This window comes from Bicyclus anynana, chromosome 19 (assembly GCF_947172395.1).
Source record: "Bicyclus anynana chromosome 19, ilBicAnyn1.1, whole genome shotgun sequence".
NCBI classification, from domain to species: Eukaryota; Metazoa; Arthropoda; class Insecta; order Lepidoptera; family Nymphalidae; genus Bicyclus; species Bicyclus anynana.
Window position 1 is genome coordinate 3,610,277 of NC_069101.1, and position 20,551 is coordinate 3,630,827.

Here is a 20,551-nt window from a genome sequence, read left to right on the forward strand (position 1 = left end):
AATAGCTCAAAGGTAAGAGCGGTCAGACTCATCACTAAGAGGTGGTGGTTCGATCCCCGTCTCGTTGGTCAATTGTCGTAATATTGGTCATATTAAAAAAAACATATGGCAAGTATTCTTTTTTTTTTTTAAGTACTTAGTGAGTAGGTACAGAATGAGTCAAGCAGCGTGGTAAAGCCGGTGAAACCCATTTAAAAAACAACGTCGCGCGTCTTCTTGACATCTGCATACTTTTTTCATAATTTGTATTTAAAATTTAACACTAACAACAATGACGTAAATTAATATAATAAATCAATAATTACCAATAAAAAATACTCCATTTTACTTCTTTAGTTTTTGTCTAGGAACAGTTTTAAAATATTTAAAAACATTTGCCGTCTTTTTTCTTGAATAATATTAAAAATTGCCCTGTCCATTGGCCACTTGAGCTTAATAACATAACTTTATTATTATAGATTATACATTTTTTAGGCATCGTGAGGAAACCTGCATATTATCTGAGAATTACCCTAATTTCCTACGTGTGTAAAGTCTGTCAATTCGCATTTGGCTAGCGTGGTGGACTACGGCCTAACCCCTCTCATTCTAAGAGTAGACTCGTGCTCAAAAGTGAGCCGAATTTGGGTTGTTAATGATGATAAATATAAAAACAAAAAATTAATGTATCATAACGATTCAAAGTTAAAAAATTTTCTCAATGACTTAAAGATATTTTGAGTTTGATCAAATGAGGTCCTCAAAAACCCATGAATTTTAGAAAAAATACCAGCTCAGAATAGAGAATTCAATAAATGCGAGTTATTGAATATTATTATAGGTATTATATGAACTAGGTACCTTACAAGGTTACCTAAAATCTGTCTACCTAACTATATTAGTCCGCACTTGGTCATAAATAAAATTACTTTCTCCATACCTACTTCATTAATAAACAAAATTGTCTATTTAGTATACTTACTAGTAGATACTTAGAAGTCACATATTTACTTTATTAATAAATTATTAAAAATTAGATTTGGGCATCAAAACATATCTTTAATGACTAATAATCCTAGATAATCCCCTTAATATTTTCTACGTCGTAAGTCGTAACTACATTTAGATACTTATGTCATTATTAGTAAGTATATTAGGTATGTGTGAGTAGGTAAGTACCTAAAAATGTCATCATGTTGGTCTATTAGCCTATTCTGTAACGATATTTGTAACACATTTGCTCGTAAAGTATCTCTTATTTCAACAATTTCAATATTGTAATGTATCTCATGACGCACATGTAGGTACTGTAATGTAAAGTAAAATTCACATGTGCTGTCATGTAATATAAAACCTTTATCGTACGTCTAAAAACGAACGGTACTTTTTTGAACCGTAGCAAAAAGTGTTTATGCCAGAAAAGTGCTTAATATTTTATGAATATAATTAACATTGTAAGATAAAACATAATAAATAAACATATAATTTTCCCAGAGCGGCAACAATGATGTGAGACAAAATTTCTACAAACTATAGGCTCTAAAAACTATACAATTTCATCAAATAGTAATAATAAAAAAAATATTTTGGTGTAGGTACTAGGTACCTATATAAAAGGTGGCAAAAATTCTGTGGCCCCCTAATTTATCACCTAAAAAAATGTAGTTCTATTCTTGGATGCCGGTTTGCCTTTGGACGTTAAGGTTCTAGTTACATATTTATTATTTTTCTACAAACGCTAACGCTTCCAAACTAATGACTAGTAATTCCAAACTAAAATGTACCTAATGTATGTTATAAAAAATTGTCACGTACCTACCTACCTACTCCAATGAAAGTTTACAAGGATTTAATAGCGGACGAAGTCACCGGCTTCCGAAACGTCAACAATGCATAAACGCGTAATTAAATTGTTTGGAGATATAGGTAGGTACGTGAATGACTTTCGATAGTAAACTGTAGTGTTCCTGAAGGATATAGGTATAAATAGCCTAATTATAAAATATGCTGATATGGAAACAAAAAGTTGCAAGCCCTTTTCAAGGTCGCATTGAAAAGAAGATGAAAGTGTAAAAAACGGTTACAAACTGGAATAGAGAACACGTAGTACGTACCTACTGGAGTCCCCTTTTCAGTATCTAGGTAGTTAATTAGTTAGGTAAGTAAGTAGATATTATGTGAAGTGGTCTACAGAATAACCATAATTTCAATTCTTGCCTATTAATAGCCCCGACCTACCTACCTGAAATCTCTCCTGCGAACACGTTTGTTATTCAATCACCCAGTTACGAATACCGGGTGAGCTATACAAGCGGCCATAACATAAACATTCGGCGAGCGGCTCTCTCAGCTGAGCGCTTCCAGCAGCGAGCGCGCGGTCCTCCCGAGACTCCCGGAGCCGCCTCATTAGAGAGTGCACTCCTTCGCCGCCACCGGCGTCTGTCTCGCGTCCGCGTCCGGCCGGTGTCCGGCGTCCGGCGTCCGGCGAGCGACGGCTGTAGGTATCCGAAAAAATACATAAGTCCGCGGAGGCGTGACGTGTGTGGCGACGTGTGGTGGTGTGTGTCGTGTGTGCCGTGTGCGGCATGTGTGGCGCGGCCGCGTGTGTGCGCAGGGCGGGGCCGGGGGCGGGCCGCGCGCTCCGCCAGTCGCCAGCGCTCGCACCGCGCCGCAGCGTCGAGCGCTCTCCGGTCACTCCGCGCCCGCGACTCGACCGCGCCGCACGTCTGTGACCGCGCACTAGTGTACTCCGCGAGCCTCCCGCTCCGGGAGCGCGATCCGAGCGAAAGGGTTGGAGCGGGCGGGTTCGGGCGGCGCCGAGCCGCGCACGCGCCGCGTCAGCGCTGCCGGCAGTCGGCACACGCGAGCGCACCGGCCGCGCGATGGACGACAAGCCGGGCGGCGAGGAGCACTACAGCCTGCGCTGGAACAACCACCAGGCGCACCTGCTGCGCTCGTTCGAGGCGCTGCTGCACGCGGAGACGCTGGTGGACGTGACGCTGGTGTGCGCCGAGCGCCGTGTGCGCGCGCACAAGGTGCTGCTGGGCGCGTGCAGCCCGCTGTTCCGCCGCATCTTCAGCGAGAACCCGTGCAAGCACCCCGTGATAGTGCTGAAGGACTTCCAGGGATGGGAGGTGCAGGCGGTGGTGGACTTCATGTACCGCGGCGAGGTGTCGGTGGCGCAGGAGCAGCTGGGCACGGTGATCCGCGCGGGCGAGTCGCTGCAGGTGCGCGGGCTGGCCGACCAGGAGCCGCCGGAGGAGGCGCGCTCGGCCGCGTCGGCCACGCCGCCCGCCAGCCCGCACAGCCCGCAGCCGCGCCGCAAGCAGGCGCGCCCGCGCCGCCGCTCCGGCGACGACGCGCCCGAGAACCTGTCCATGCGGCGCTCGCCGGGCGGGCTGAAGGCCGTGCGCCTGGCGCGCGCGCGCTCGCCGCCCAAACCAGAGCCCGAGGAGCCGGAGCCCGAGGCGCCGCCGCCGCCGCGCATGTTCCCGCCGCACCAGGACCTGTTCCCGCCGGTGCCGCCGCCGGCCGTCTCCGCGCTGTCGCTCACGCCCCCGCACAGTGAGTACGCTTTCCTTTGCTAACACGACCACACAGTGCACCACCAAGCCCCTGCCGCTCAGTGAAAGGATACAATTGCATATCTGTGATTAATTAAGTGATAAGAAATGAAGGTAACAGTGAATAGCTCGTTAGTTACACGTCGATTGCGTCTCGCGAATCAAACGTAGGAATGTTACGATCGGTGTTAGTGTGCCATTATTGGGTACCCACTCGTACCCAGTGATCGAAATGATTCCGAAACTGTAATAAAATGTGCAGTAAACTGTAACGGTAGTGTCGAGTGCAGGAGGTATATCGCTTGTGCATAAAAACTAAAAGGTCAATAGCAACAATGTCGTTTTGGATGAACAATTGCCAAACGATAAATAAAATAATGACCAACAAAAACAGCCAACCTCGCCTACTCATTGTCGATTACAGTTCTTATTATATTTATTATCACCAATGCTAAACATTTTATTGATATACCCGCGTCAATAAATACCTAATTGATAATAATAGATACAGTAACAAACAAATAGGAAGAATCTTAGCTTAGACCTCACTTAGCTAATAAGTCAATGGAAACTGCCATCGTAGTAGATGTTTAAAAATAGAACTTAGAACAGAATTCTAATTTCAAAACTCGCCGTAGAACTAGAAGTAACTAATGGACACTTATCGATATATCAAATCGCATGTAGGTTTAATGATTCGATTAGCGATCGACGGAGAGTGTTAAACGGAACCTTTCACAGATAAATTAAGATCACCCATTCACATGTCGGATTCCTTATCTGTGCTATCGAAAGAGGTTTTAACTTTATACGGTCTATTAAGTTTGCATGTCCCTAGGACTCGTTTCTGAAATATTATAAAGATAAATTCCGTTTTATCCTACGCATGTGATAATCCGGTGTCAATGTGCATTTTACTCTTGGATAATTATTGCGAGGTTCCTTTACGCGCTTGAAGAGGAAGCAATCAGTGCAGTCGTCTTGTTTTACGAGCCCTTTTCGATTTCTAAACGTGTTTGCATTGCGGAAATTGATAGTGATTGTGCGATCTTGTGTTGGTACGAGTTTTGCTGCACATTCTGCTTGCTCATTTTAACAATGGATTTAGATTTACCTAATGACTATAATAGCGCACATTATTAGATAGATTGCTAACTTTTTTTTTATTTATTTGCGGCTCATGGATACCATGTTTTTAGATAGTGTACTTATAAAATAAACAAATTTTAGATTGATATTATTTTTAGAATACGCTTTTTTATCAATTGTATCTATCATTACTAGCATAACATTCTTTAAATTGATTGATAACCTTTTTAATTAATTATCATTTAATCATAATTTTCAACATCAATTGAATTGAATTTCACTAAAATATTGAAATGCCTGTCCAAATTACTTACCAACTTTCTTAGATTAAGATTTCTTAGATTATCTATTTTTGAATGTTCACTAAGTAAAAAATAATATGTAGGTAATAATAATAATAACCGTTCATTAAGTAAAATATACTGCTATCAATCATAGAGATTATTATAAACACAAATGTGAGCTAAAGAGAAAATTACGGCCAAATTAAGGTATAATCCTATGGACTTTCAATGGTTCTATCTAGGGCGTACAATAAACATTTTGATGTGCCTACGTAGATACTTGGGTTATGGCATCTCATCTCATCTCCATAGACTAATCGATCATAACACTCCATCAGTTCAGAAGTAAGTACTCGTACCTGTAAATAAATAAATAATTAAATGATCATTCTTACTGGGGCTACGAATGATATATCTCATGTACCTACTAATAAATATCATAATCTACATTGCCATCCTATTTTCATAAGTAGATGCATCGCATCAAACGGATTTTTAATTTTACGGTAGATAAAATCCGTTTGATGCAATCCGAACGAAGCGGATCAGTGGACGCACTTGTATGACTTTCTATACAAAGAATACTAAAATCCGTTTGTTTTGCGTCCGTTGCATACTATGCGGATGCCTGACGTTAAAGTTCATTTCCAGGTAGATATAGATACGTCATATAAAATCGACATAAGCCTAACCTTAACCGTAAATCTATCTTGCAATTTTGCCTAGCTATGCAACCAAAAAACGCAGACTCATTATAAATTTTCGGCTAAGCACCAACAAACTGCACTCAAACTCTGTAAACTACACTTAAAAGCATGGTGTTGATTTTGTACGTGTTTTATTTCGCTGACTCCTACAGTTCATATGTGGAGGGCATGATTACGTCATAATAGCCGCGCGGGCCCAAATGAAGGGTTGCACGCACTCCTTACCCCGATGACGTGCGTGGGGAAACTAAATACACCGGAGGGGAAGTTTCTGAACGTTTCCTTTCCGTACTCAATTCGCTACAGATTCGAATTTTGAAATGACCTTTACATTTTTTTTTGCTGCATTTTTCGTTTAGAAATTTAGAATCGCCATTTACTTTTAATCTGTATTTTGTATGAATGATTCCATTTTGAAATTCAACATGTTTTTGAATTCGTAAATTTGTCGTTTGCACGTTCATTATAAGAATGTTGTTATTGTTAAACAGATATTTTGACGCAAAATAGTTAGACGTATTAGGTATTATTCATTGAAAAAACAACATTAATTAAAAAAAAATCTTTTACGTAGGTCATCTACGTGCCTAATCTTTATTAAAAAGACTAGGTTTGTAAAGGCAATTTAAAAAATGTGCCACGACGGGAGAAATTAAATCACAAAACGGCTATAACCCAAAGCCGCGTATCCAGTAAAAAAGGCAGACTTAATGTGTTCTATATTTAAATTAAATTAAAAAAGCGAAACAATACGCAATCTTTCTTATGTTCTTACGGTTGTAGTGGAGGATAATTTTAATAAGTGTTCATTTTATTGTTTCCTCCATCTCCGTGTGTGATGAGAGGTTGATTATGCTTAATGGTGGTGCGTAAATGTAATTGAGGGGTTGGCGGTGACTGCTGGCAATCACGCTGGCTTCCTGATTGTGATTGTTCCCACTTGGAATCGTCAAGTAATTCGAAATTTAAATTCCTTATTTTTTCGATGTATCGCGTTTAATATCAGGCAAAGATCTTTGGTTATACAGGTTAATTATCTTAAACTTAAGATATTCTTAACCAGTCACGGCTGTCTCTTAGTTTTTTCATGGAAGTACCTACTTAATATTGCAACTAAGTAATATTCTTACATTCACATTTACAATATTTTTCAATTATAATTCTCCTTTCTCAGTATTGAATTCAATTCTATTGTTTTATGTTTCAAAGAATGCCTATCTAGGAGTATTGAAATTAGTAGGAATTTTTTTTTTCATTTTCATACGGCCCTGGAAACCAGTTCTTTGAGGCATTTCATTAAAAAGGTCTTATTTTCTTTTAGTTTCTTTACGCTACATAGATCTAGTAGAAGATAACTTTACGAGTGCGGCCCTGGATTCAAAAGCCAAGGCAGCTATGATTATTGCCGTCTCTATAGCATTATAGTCTGTGGCATGTCGTAAATGGTGCGTAAAATGTGGTAATTGTTTTGTTTTAAAACAATTAGTGGCAGTAAAGTGCGTAGAACAATTCGAATTAGCTTCGTGTGTGGCGTTCGAAATCCGAAATACTCAAAGCTTGTTCTTTTTTTAAATATGTTTCATTTATTATTGCCGCTATCACTGGGGCATAATAGAAAGACAAATTAAAGACTCTCAAATAAAATATATCAAATACCAAAATTAATAAAAATCGTTTCGGCAACTTAGCGGTGATAAGGGACATACAGACATACTTTCTGATATTTTATTACTTTCATAATACATAGTACATAGGAAATTTTCAGAACAAAAGTGTGTGTGTGTGTACTTATTAAGTACCTATTATTTAAAAAAAATGCATTTTGTCTTTGGCACAAAATCGATGACTGTGGAATTAATCAAACAGTGGGTAGGCGGCATCGAGACGTCATACTGTCATATTTATATATATCTAGCGTATTTTTCTTCTACCCACGCAATATTCTAACTCAGTAGTTTGTAAAATCTTATAAATGTCGTAATCTATCAAACGGATTTCTTCTCCACTATCTGGATCATCCATCATCATTATTAGCTTTTTTTAACAGGCCAAGCTAGGGTACTCTCCTTATAGGAGACGGGTTAGGCCTAGTTTGGACTACTTTAGTATTTTAGTCGAACGATTTTTGGGCGTTAAATCCAAAAATTGTTCGTACTCGACTAAAATACTAAAGTAGTCTGTGCGGTCTTTTATGGAGATTAGGCCCACAACGCTGCTTCAATGCGTGTTGGTGGGTATAATTAAATTCTTTAACGACCTTATCTACCTCATAGCTCGACCAGTGGCGTAGCTTCCCTTTGTGGGGGCCTGTATCAAAAATAATTCGGGGCCCTGTAAAAAAATATTTAGGGGCCCCAAATAAAGGGTAAATTTTCTCACATAAAGCAACAAAAACAGGTTGCTAAAAAAAAATTTGACAGTATGACTTAACCTAACCCCGGAAAAAAAGAGTGCTTTTTTTGACCTTTGTCATTTCTGAAGTGAAACTCTATAGGCAGTTTTTTAAATGGTTTTTTGTTCGGGAAGCACCAGATTCAGTGAGGGTGTGGGTTAGAATTTACTAAATTTTGATTTTACACGTAAGGCGCCCCTTATAGTCTGGGGACCCCGTATCACTGATACCTACGGCTGATACGGCGGTTGCTATGCGAGCTCGAGCCAGGATTCGAACCTAGTACCAGTGGCGTGCAATTCATAGATGCAAAAATGCATTGCCTGCTCTAAGGACTTATTACCTACACCTAGGTACACCTGCTGTCTAGAAAGAATTTTACTATATACTATAATACCCTAATAATACCCAAGTCAAATACCTTGTGCACGCCATTGAGTAGTAATGATTCTACTTATTAATGCACTAATAACCTAAACCTACGCATTAGGCGCCATCACAGATTACAGTACGCAATAAACACCCACGTGACTCATACATGTGTCACACAGAATATGTATTGGTAAGTCATTTAATTCGCCGTAATTACCGTAATACCACTTCCTATCATCTCATAGTGTCAACATTAAGGTGGTTGTCCACCTACGATGTGGTTATGAAGCGAAGCTAAGCGCTATTAATGCTATATTTCGTAACTGGAAGGCTAATTCAATATCTTTGACGTATCGTCTCTGAGATCTCGAAAATTTGCAATTTTACATGTGGCATTTTTTTTTGCATTTGAATCAGTAGGTACATTAAAAAACATACACATAGCCGAACATAGAACCTCTTTTTTGTAAGTCGGTTAATTCTATACCTTATCCGACGAAAGTCATGCATCCAAACGATAACTGTAGCTTGTGCTACAGCCTATAGCTAAGCGGTTGTTAAGCTATGATTGTTCATAGCTTAACAACCGCTTAGCTTAGCATATCTCTGATAGAAAGACAGCTTAAAGTTCCCACGCTTAATTTTCATGATGTGTCATAAACGGGTAACTTTATATGACGAGTTATAAATCATTACCTACCATCAAAACTTTTAGTATTTAGGTATGTTAGCAAACTATGCAAAGCAAATAGCTGAAAGAGATTTTCTTTTTTTTTCAGAGGAAACTTTTTTGTAGCGATATTTTTTTGAAAGGAAAATCGAACTGTCTTCAACTACTACAACCTAAAAGGAGAAGGTTTTAGTCGTTACGAAATACCTTATAAATTGTAATTTAATTGTAATGTAGGTAAATTGTATTTTTGAGCAAATCATACCTACATAGAATTCTGCAGATTCTCCATTTTTAATATTTTCTGTGTCGAAAAATGCGTTTGTAGTTTAATTTTTTCGTAACTTCATGGAACCATAGAGTTAAGTAGGTAGGTATACGATTTAAATTTCATAACCCTCACCCAGCAAAACAAAAAAGACTAATTTGCTTTGACTAAATTGGACGAAACAAATACTAACCATGACGAAGAATTTTTCTGACATTAATTCAATTTAGAAATTGACATGTTTGTTTAAAAAAAAATATTAGATTTATGATGAATAATTTTTTGTAATTACTTATATATTATTGGAAATAAAGGCTTTATTATTATTATCATGAGTTAAATCTCACGCCCGGTACAAAAATTATTATTATTATTAACCTTCACACTTAAAGTGCATTGAGTCTTGGGACATGAACAGACGGTCTTGACATGGACGGACGACAAACTAAAAAATCAAAATCAAAAATCATTTATTTCAAGTAGGCTCAGTTTACAAGCACTTTTGACACGTCAGTTGACTATTTGTAAAGATTCTACCACCGGTTCGGAAGGCAGGTTCTGCTGAGAAGATACCGGCAAATACCAACAGTTGCTCTTTTGAAATGAAAAAGGCATAGGTACAGTATTGTAATTTACAATTGATAACAATTACAGTTTCTTATAGTTACTTCCTGTGTGAGGCTGGAAGCTGATCCAACGGCGTCCAAGCATCTTTATCATTAAGAAACTCATCAATGTTGTAGTACCCTTGACTAAGTAAATGTTTTTTAACACATTGCTTAAAGCTATGCATTGGCAGGTCCATCACAGTCTTGGGGATCTTATATCTATATATCTATGGTACCGGTTTTCCTAAAAGTTTTTTGGCTAGACAAATAAACAACTTTTTATAAAATCAGAAGCTTGAATTTAATTACTTAAAATGAATAAACAAATAAAGATTTTAAGATAAGTACGATCGTTGAAAACAATAATAATTGTAAACGGACACCGTTGTATCGATGACCGGACAGATGACGTTGACCTTTTGCCGCCAAAAACAATTGAAGTGACAATGCGCTTTTGGAAACAACAAAACGGCAGCTATGAATCGCCATTTATAGACTACTAGCTGACGCCGCGCGGTTTCACTCGCGTGGTTCCCGTTCCCGTAAGAATACGGGGATAATATATAGCCTATAGCCTTCCTCGATAAATGGGCTATCTAACACTCAAAGAATTTTTCAAATCGGACCAGTAGTTTCTGAGATAAGCGCTTTCAATCAAACAAACAAAAAACTTTTTAGCTGTATAATATTAGTATTAGTAGGTATAGATTAAACATAACATGCATTAAAAATAATATACTACATTGTGGGGTGTACTTAATAGGCTAACTAAACATGCGTTTAAGTCTACACAATTCTTAATTTACCAATTACTACTACTGGTTAACTACTCCGTAGTCCGTTGGGGTCTAGTGGTTATCTTTGTGGCTTCGGATCACGGAGTGGTGAGTTCGATTTGTACATAGAAAATTATGCGGTCGTCTTTCGTCAAGGAATTGTCAAGAAACATTTTCAACCCAGAGTTTTAACGGCCTCCGTGGCGCAGTGGTTTTACAAGACTGAGGTCCTGGGTTCGATCTCCAGCTGGGGATATGTTACTCGCTGATATTTTAGCTTTCCATTGGTGAAATAACTATTAAAATTAGTTGTAGTGCCTGCCGTAGTTAAAATCCCTGTGAAGGCCTCTGCGAACATACTAACTTTCGAATGTATAACAAACATGAAACAGGTAAGCTTTAGGGTGCCAAATAATAGATATATTTGTAGTTATTACACACATTCGACAGTTAGATAAGTCGAAATCTCGAAATTATCATTGCCATACAAATTTTATAGTGCACAATTGTGTGCGCAAACACAGGTGCACTACAACAATGTCGTCTACGTGCCGTGCCCTTTCACAAGTCACCTGCGAAATAAATAGCAGATAGAAATGTTCACAATAAATTACCCCAACACTACCGTAATGCGAGAAACGCCTACAATTTCCTATGTGTCCCGGGAATAGGGTGGCTATGGTATTTGCCCATTTTCCGGGACACATCGATTTTCATCATTGACTTTGACATTATTGGGGTGTTCTTTGGTCAAATAACCCTAAACTTTATTAAGAACTAAAATTTGTGGGAAATGCAACCAATGTCCTACGGCTGCCATCTTGATACATATGGTTTTTAAGGCTTATCTGAAAAACTATAGGTTCCATAAAAAAAAAAAATATTTCTCGAACATCGTGTAAACTTCTCTGCAAAATGCACACTAAGCCAAAAAAAATGTAACAATTCAATGGACTATTTACATCATCTCCTTACCCTTATCCCACTTAAGTGGGGTTGGAAAAATATGACAAACTTTTCCATTCGTCTCTATTACTCGTCAACTCATCATCCACTCCTTTTACACACATGTCCTCTTTCACACAATCCAATCATTTCTTCTTTGGCCTTCCTCTCCTCTTATGTCCTTCCACTTGCACATTCAACATTTTCCTACTAATATGACTTTCCTCCCTACGCATAGCTAGCTAACCTTCTACTCCTCAATTTTTCTGTCATTGGCGCCACCTTCAGACTTCCTCTTACATACTCATTCCTTTTTTTATCTATTCTTGTCACACCACACATCCATCTCAACATACGCATTTCGTTCACATGCATTCGTTTACTGTCCCTTTCACTGCCCAACATTCTGATCCATACAGCACAACAGGTCTTACAACCGTTTTACTATTTACATCACTGGAAATGAAAAATTATTCTATTCATTTAATAAACCTCAAATTAAGAGCGCGTCATACATTACTCGGCACTTAATATTACACATCGAGCTGTGAAAAGTGATAAACTAACTTCTCAGAATGCCATCTTGTCCACAAGAGACCAAACATCACATATATAATATGATTCACAGAACTTACGTTTAAAATGCACCTCTACGAGTATATGAAAAACATACGCTATTAGCGTAGGTACGTGGTATAAGCAAAAACTAAATTCATCATACGACCACAAGAAACGCAATAGTTTTTTTTTTACTAGACGTATTTAAATTCATTTGCCGGAAAAATCGATTTCATTACTTCGAATAAAACATATTAACATTTTTACTATTATAACTTGAATTCAATGTTTTTATTTTTAACCGACTTTCAAAAATGAGGAGGATCTACGTTCGGCTGTATGTATTTTTAACGTTAACGTATTTGATGCTTGTGAATGTAAACACAAAATTAAACAGCGATTTTTTAAAAAGATATTTTTAGATGTAATTTCGTAAAGCACAAAAAAAATATTAAAATATTTTTGTTGCAAATTAAATTAATCATGCATGTATACCTACTTAGGACTACCAACAAACTTGTGTTGAGGAAAAAAGAAAAAAATAAAGATCAATTGAGAACTTTTTTGAAAGACCGACTATTCCATTTTTAATATTTTACATTTATAAAGCTAAATAGTAATATCTTCCTACATTAATAATTAATAGCACCATTAGTTATGTTTATTATTTCAACTATAATAACGACCATTTTGAATAATTTACAAAAATCACATCACATACATCACATTTTTCATAAATGCAAATAAAAGCAGTTATAAAACAATGTAACATGCAATTTTGTTTTTGGACTATCCCTAAAACTGCCAACGATATGCTGCCTCCAATCGAAGGCCTATTTAAGTCATTGGAGTATCTCGTTGGCCGATAGCGAGGCGATTGATATCGGCTTTCGCTGTACTTTGTACCTAATATACGATATACGGAACCTGTAGTCGATTTTCGAGTCAATATTTCAAAATGGCTACGGTATTATGTTCCCACGTATTTATATTTAAAGCCTGACTTAACCCTAAATTGCCTTGATTCACTTTCCTGGACTATGATCGTACTTAGGTCCTCAATTTTAAGTTCTAACAAAACCCACTGCATAAGGCAAAGGTTATATTGGTTACACTACAGGTTGTTTAGTAACGTATAAAACGTGCTACAATACATTTTTTTTTTTAATTTTAAATACATAGTTCCATGGCTACAAAAATTCATGCTTCCTTAGAAGAGACAAAATCTAGTAGGCCGCGACAGTACAAAATCGACGAGCGAATGCCAGTTATATATTAATTTTGTTAATTATTTTAGAAATAGTATTGTATGCCGCTGTACGTAATTAGCCATTGTAGCACTCGTTCTGCAATGGCTCTCATTACATGACTGGCATAAATAACTATTACCGCCTAGCAGTATTGCTATGGTCCTATATGAAGGGTAAGCTTTATTAACTATCCGAAACAAATTGCTGCTTGGCAATAACATAAAATTGAAAATTTTGAAAAACCCTGAAGGTCATGAAATGAAACTAGAATAAAGATCGCGCTTTCGTTTGAGACCCCACTCGAGTATATTTACAGACATTCGTTTGTTCTTCCCCACTTTAACCCCCCAGAACTTTTAAACCGCTCAACCGATTCTCATCAAACATATCTAAGAATACTTGCCTATAAGTTACCTTTAATACAAAAAAAAAACTGAAATCGCTTCATCCGTTCGACAGCTGTGGTGGACAGGCAGACACGTCAAACTTATACCCTTCTTTTTGCGTAGGGGGTTAATAAAATAAACATTGGACAAACACCGGTCCTTCCCCGGACGTTCGACCATCATAAACTCGTCACTCAAGATCATGTAACCTAAACGTGTATTGTAAAAAAAATATCAATAGGTACTTAATACAATTCGAAAAACAACACAGAAAAAGATTGTTATTATCCCTCAAAGATCGATTAGTGTGATATAATAAATTAAAAAGTCTTTTCTTGCTTTTAATAAATACATTAATTTAATTAATAATAATTATTATATTCAAATGAGTATAATTTATGTGGATACAAAAAATAACCTATTCAAAGTGTTTACAAGTACATCTATTATGAAAGACGCCACACTTGTACTTTAGTTGGCTTTAGTACGAGTTTTTCACGACGTAATCAAAAATTTACAATCAAAAGATTCGTTTTCGTGTATCGAGATTTTCTATTCAAGTAAAATGGATCTAAAATAAACTATTTTTAAAGCTTAAACTTAACAACTTAAGGTAAAATAACCAAACAAAAATATGAATTTGAAATATGCAAATTCGGTACATCTCCTAATCCCGTCTGCCAATTGTATTATGGTCCAATTTCGGTCCATCTCATTTGGTTGGATAAAATCAGTCCATATCAGAGCCAGTCCTCCCACCTTATTCGACGACTAGCAGACGTCGTGCGGTTTCACCGGCGTGGTTCCCGTTCCCTTAGGAATACGGGGATAATATATAGCCGATAGCCTTCCTCGATAAATGGGCTATCTAATACTGAAAGAATCTTTCAAATCGGACCAGTAGTTCCTGCAATTAGCGCGTTCAAAACAATCAAAAATCAAACAAACTCTTCAGCTTTATAATATTAGTATAGATTAGTATAGACACGGACCTTAGACCCACCATGCTGATTTAATGATTATGGCGATGATAACGTTTAACTTGAACGATCATTATCAGATATTAATGATAACGATAGAAAAGAAGGCTTAACAAGACTAGATTACAAACTCAATACTGCAAGCAATTTAATCAAAATTTCATACTTAAAAAAGGCAGTTATTAAACACAGGACTTCTTCTCAGGATCCGATGCTATATGCCCAACTACTGGACCAACCAGTTTGTTCGATTGTGAGAGTGGGACACTCGTACTAAGGGTAATATGTCTAGTAGCTCGGTTACATGTGGCGGGCGCCGCAAAAACTGCAAGTTTACCACACAATGGATGGGCCGTAATTATCGCGAGCACGACATGTATAAGCTACGTGCGAACACCGAAGGATGGGCAAAGAAAAAAAATACCAGGTTATTTTATAAAGAGGTCCGAAGGTCCATACAGGCCTTCTTTCTTTTTGTGCAACATTTGCGTATTGTATACGTAAACGTTACCTTTGTTTTTTCGGCATGTCTTATCATCATCATCATCACAGCCCATAGTCGGCTCACTGTTGAGCACAAGTCTCCCAGAATAAGAGGGGCTAGGCTAATAGTCCGCCACGCTGGCCCAATGCGGATTGGCAGACTTCACACACGTAGAGGATTAAGAAAATTCTCATGTATGAAGGTTTCCTCACGATGTTTTTCCTCAACCGTTTGAGACAATGCCAATGACCAGATTCGAACCTACGCCCTACGAAACGAAGACCATAGAGGTCATATCCACTAGGTTATCACTGGTCTCATTTCAGCAAATTTATTGCCTAATATTCTCTTCACAAAACCTTGCATAGAAACAGCGTGGTGGGTCTAAGCTTCATATCTCTTTTCTTATAAAGGAACCTTGACCGTTAAATAATAATGAACTTTATTAATCCAATTTTAAAAATCCCTCCTGTGCCCCGATCAACCTTTGTCTTTAAATTCGTTTCTATAATTTTTCCCGGACATTTTTAAATTGACACAAATGCAGACTTTGTCAGTAACATGCCTACAGTGTTCGTAATTGCGTATAGACATCACCATGTGGAACTTAGATAAAAACAAGTTCACTTATTAATCGGTAATTAGGTAAATAGGAACAATTGACTTAGCTGAAGGTGAGTCGAACGAAGGTCTCATGCCTGACCTATCTTTTTTCCTATAAGAAATGTGATTATCTGTCTATATAATCTATAAAGGTATAAACTGCGTTATATATAGCATGAAATCCACTACAAGAGTTTTTTTTAAGTCAAACTAAATAATAATAACTTATTTGCTGATTTGTGGGTTAGAATAGGTCTTACAATATAGATAATTTTCCAACACAATCTACTGATTAAATCAGAGTATAAATTTTAACAATATCTTATAATAATATGTTATACCCACTTACTTATTTAAAAATTATTTACAAAAAGATAGTACAAGGGATTGCACTGGTTTCTTTCAAGAAACTCGAAACTATCACTGGACAACAAACTTCTTATCTACAAAGCTACAATGAAACCAATATGGCAATATGGACTACAGCTCTAGGGTTTCGCTTGTGACTCCAGCATCTCAATAATTCAAAGAACTGAGGACTACATACTCAAGCACATGTGCAATGCACCATGGTTCATTAAAAATAACGAGATCCATGAGTATCTGTTTATCAAAACAGTGAAAGAGGTAGTCCAACAGTGTAGTAGGACTTATAAACGGCGATTGGAATACCATCCCAATCAACTCAGCTCCTATACCAGACTATCTTAAACGCCTGAAAAAGAATCTTTGAGGTGTAATAGTCCAGTCTTAACAACAATATGAATGTCTCTAGTGGGGAATACTCATGTCACATACCAACATGAAACCTAAAACCCTCTGCTCACAGTCTTTTTGACTGATTGCACGATATTTCATTGAACAAAAAAAAATCCTAGACCTAAAAATTAATTACAAAAATATAAAAGGAACGACTGAGAAAAACGTCAAGTAAAAAGTACAATATATTATTTATAGGCGCCATTTAGTCTGTAAATGTATACAAAATGCAAATAATATAATAAATATGTTCTACCATGAGACTGTATTATTTCTATGGTCGATTACGCCATGTCATAGATGTAATTATAATAATATCATTATAGATTTACTTACAATGAAATTGTTACCTACGTATATTTATTAAATCATGTACCTATCATGTAAAAAAAACATTAAAATATAGGCACGATTAGCTATACTTGGACCTTGCTCACGAGATTACCGCCAAGTAGAGTGTTGAGTCAACTGTTATTATTGTTTCGATAGTTGTTTCAGTCAATGGTCTTATAGCGAAAAGCTTCGACCAACACCTTATGAAGCTTTCACTTAACTGTTGGATCAAGGGTCGCATACAGAAGGCAGTGATTCTTGAGACGGCGCGTATTGTGAGGAGGTTCCTCACTCTGGAGCCCTGACCACCGGTTGCTGGGGCACTCAAATGTCTCGCAACCGGAGGATTAAATATTTTAATAAATTTTTATAGTGTTTTGTATTATATTTTTTATTTTATAAACATTGTTAAAAAATATGTGATGGGGTCGCCATCCCAGCACCACGTCATGTAACTACATGCAAAAATGTACTTTGACGTATACGTAACTTGATGCATAATAAGCCAGTATCAAAGAAGAATTTTCCAGTTTGTTTAATTTGTACGTCTAGTGCCTACCCTAGTTAAGAACCTTGTGCACGCCACAGTCAGCAGGTATGATGAATAGTGTACATCCTCGCCAGAGGGCAGTAGAGTCTCAAGTGGGTCACCGGCGCAAAGTGTCGATTGAATGTAAATGCGTGGGCGCATCGCTAGCATCCGTTGGGGTGACCACGCAGCCACTAAATTATTACGGACATTATCATTAAAACATTTTCGAATTTGTTTATAGTTATGTTTATTAAATAACTTCATCATTATCATTAACAGCTTATTAACATAAGTCACCTACAGTCTTGAGCTTTTTTTAAAAAAAACCAATTAGAAAAAAAAATATATTGTGTAAGTGAGACATACTATGACATTACACTGTATCTTCAGTTACAGTGTTCCTAACACTCATAAATTGTTTTTGGTGTTGTTTTTTTATGTTTGTTATTTCATAACTTCGTCATTTATTAACCAATTTTGAAAATATTTTTTTATTGGAAAGAGTTGATTACCTACTTTCACATTATTTTCATTAATATTTCACGAAAAACGGTTAAGTAGTTTTGTGTGTTCAAAGTAACTGAAAAAAATGAATGAAACTGCCCATATTGAGGCATTTATAGTCACTATGCTATGACACACAAAACAGAAAAATAAAATCTTGTAAACAAAAAAATTTAACCGCCTTGAAAGTTTTTTTTTTTTTTAAATGTTTTTATCAGATCTCCCTTCACTTTTCTTATCGCATTCACTAGCTTATTCCACAAATAAAGCGTGCGAAAGAAGTTATAATTCAATAAATGGGAACTGTCCCACTTCGAGCGGTCATCCATGGTGTCCCTACGCACCCTTGCGTGCGCGCAGTTTCGTGCTAGCGTCGCGAACGTGTTTTTTGCCACCCTTGAAGGTCATGTGCCCGATGGAATCACCTTGCAGTTGCGTGTGTATTGACTAACTAACTCTGGTACTACAACTGTTGTACATAGCATTATTGGTACATTTTTTTTTATTCAACAAATGTTTTTATACTAAAGGGTAACTAAACAAAGGGGAACTATGATTTTCGTCTTTTTTTTGTAAGTAGTGGAAACCATATACTAAGCTTTTTTGCGGCTCCCAAAAAAATAAATATTAATATTAAAAATTTAAACAAAACATGTGCATCTCGGGACGCTCGACAGAAGTGTTAACTTGAACCTGCTGCGTAAGATAAAGAGAAGCCAGACAAAGTGGCGCCGTAACGCGTTACGTTACGAAGCGGTTTACATTATCACTATATACTCGTAATCTATAATAATACTTGTCTTGTCCCACTTAATAACTAAATTGGGGTCGGCAAAATATGTCAATTAACTGGTATCCAGGGCCGTAAACAAAAAAAAAAGAAAAAAAACCGTTTCCTAACAGTTAACTACAAGTCATAGACTAAAGACGCGTTTACACGCCCGCGTTGCGAAACACCCGCGCTGATGGACGGTCCCATAGACGAAAACGATTACTTAAATGACTCCCGACTGTCAGCGGGCATTATATTTCGCTTATGTACCTAAATATTCGTCTCTGTAATGTGAGAATGTGTCGTTTAAACTTAAATTACAGCTGTAATGACTGCCATACACAAACGCGATGAAACACAAGCGAAATTGCTTACAAAATATATTATTGACTAGCGGACGCCCGCAGCTGCGTCTGCGAGGAAATCGGTGTAAAATTTCATTCTCTTTTAAAACCCATTACTACATATCAACGGTTGTCACAAAGATGTTCGTAAATATAACTCGAAAAATGACACATTCAAAGCTTGTATGGAATTCCAAAATTCTTGAAAAAGATTTTTTATATTTTACTGATTGTCCTTGTACTAATACTTATACTATAACTTTAAAAACTCAATACTCCTTTTTATTACAAGTAAACTAATAATTAACCATTGGATACTATTTTAACCGACGTCCTAAAAGAAGGAGTTTCTCAATTCCTCGGAATCTTTTTTCTACTACATAAGTAAATAGAAATTACTTAATTTATTTACAAAAACTTTTTACCCCTTTAGTGACGTGAAGTTGACCTTTGGGACGGTGTAGTGTAAAAGTTGTGAGTTCCGGTATCCGAAAAATCATTTGGGTTTCAAACCCGCTCCTGTATTACAATACACTTTAACCACTAATCCATCATGGTGTTAACAAGATAAGCTAGTTTTAATTGGCCCAGAAGTAGCGCGCGCGTACGCCAATGCGTCTTTTATGTTCCCGCCATAAACTATTCAATTTACGACTCACTGTAGTTATCAATAATAGAAGGCAATATCTTTGCATCGGGAGCAGACTTAATATCAAATTCAAAACGGCCCGAACGATTTAAGGTCCAACAACACGGGTTTATGTAAATAACAGCCAATTTACAATACAACATTACGCGGCATCATTTATTTTGTCAGATCCCATTAAACCTCTATAGACGTGCCAACTTACAGCTGATTTATATTAACAAGTACTTTTTGTGCCTACATCTTTTATTGCTTTGGAACTACAAGCTTTTTTAGCTTGCATTGTTAGTATTAGGGTTAAACTTTGGAAGGTAACTTAGAACGTAGGTGAAGATTTCGTCTTCATAAAACGAAAAGTTCTAAAAACATAAACTCTAATCGAGAACCTCTTCCTTTTTTGCAGTCGGTTAAAAAGAAAGAAAGAAAAAGGATAATTTGTCAGCATACTCATATAAAAAAAAACCAAGTTGTTTTAACCACTTTTGGATAAAAGTATAATATTATCCATTCCACTAAGTTTACACGTATGTCCTAAGAGTATAGCTATAATATTACGAGTGTAAATATAATCTCAGTTCTTTCGAATTTTAGTCCTTTCGGATTTTAGTTAAAACCTTTAAGTGTCGACTGCTAAGTTAAATATCTTAGTTAATTCCCTAACTGACTGTATGTCAATATTTTATGACATATTATTTATTTACTCTCAATACGAATACACTAACACTACTAAACTCTATAGTTCGAATG

The 20,551-nt window shown here is 37.0% G+C and overlaps 1 protein-coding gene across 1 annotated transcript in view; it reads left to right on the top strand.

Annotated features, from left to right (window-relative positions):
* Window positions 1-2,576: 2,576 nt before the first annotated feature.
* LOC112050925 (protein jim lovell) overlaps window positions 2,577-20,551 on the top strand; it is a 54,294-nt gene continuing 36,319 nt past the window's right edge. Inside the window, exon 1 of the mRNA XM_024089340.2 lies at window positions 2,577-3,543. Coding sequence (XP_023945108.1) covers window positions 2,862-3,543 — 682 coding nt within the window. The 5' untranslated portion in view covers window positions 2,577-2,861. The remainder of the gene's footprint in view (window positions 3,544-20,551) is intronic.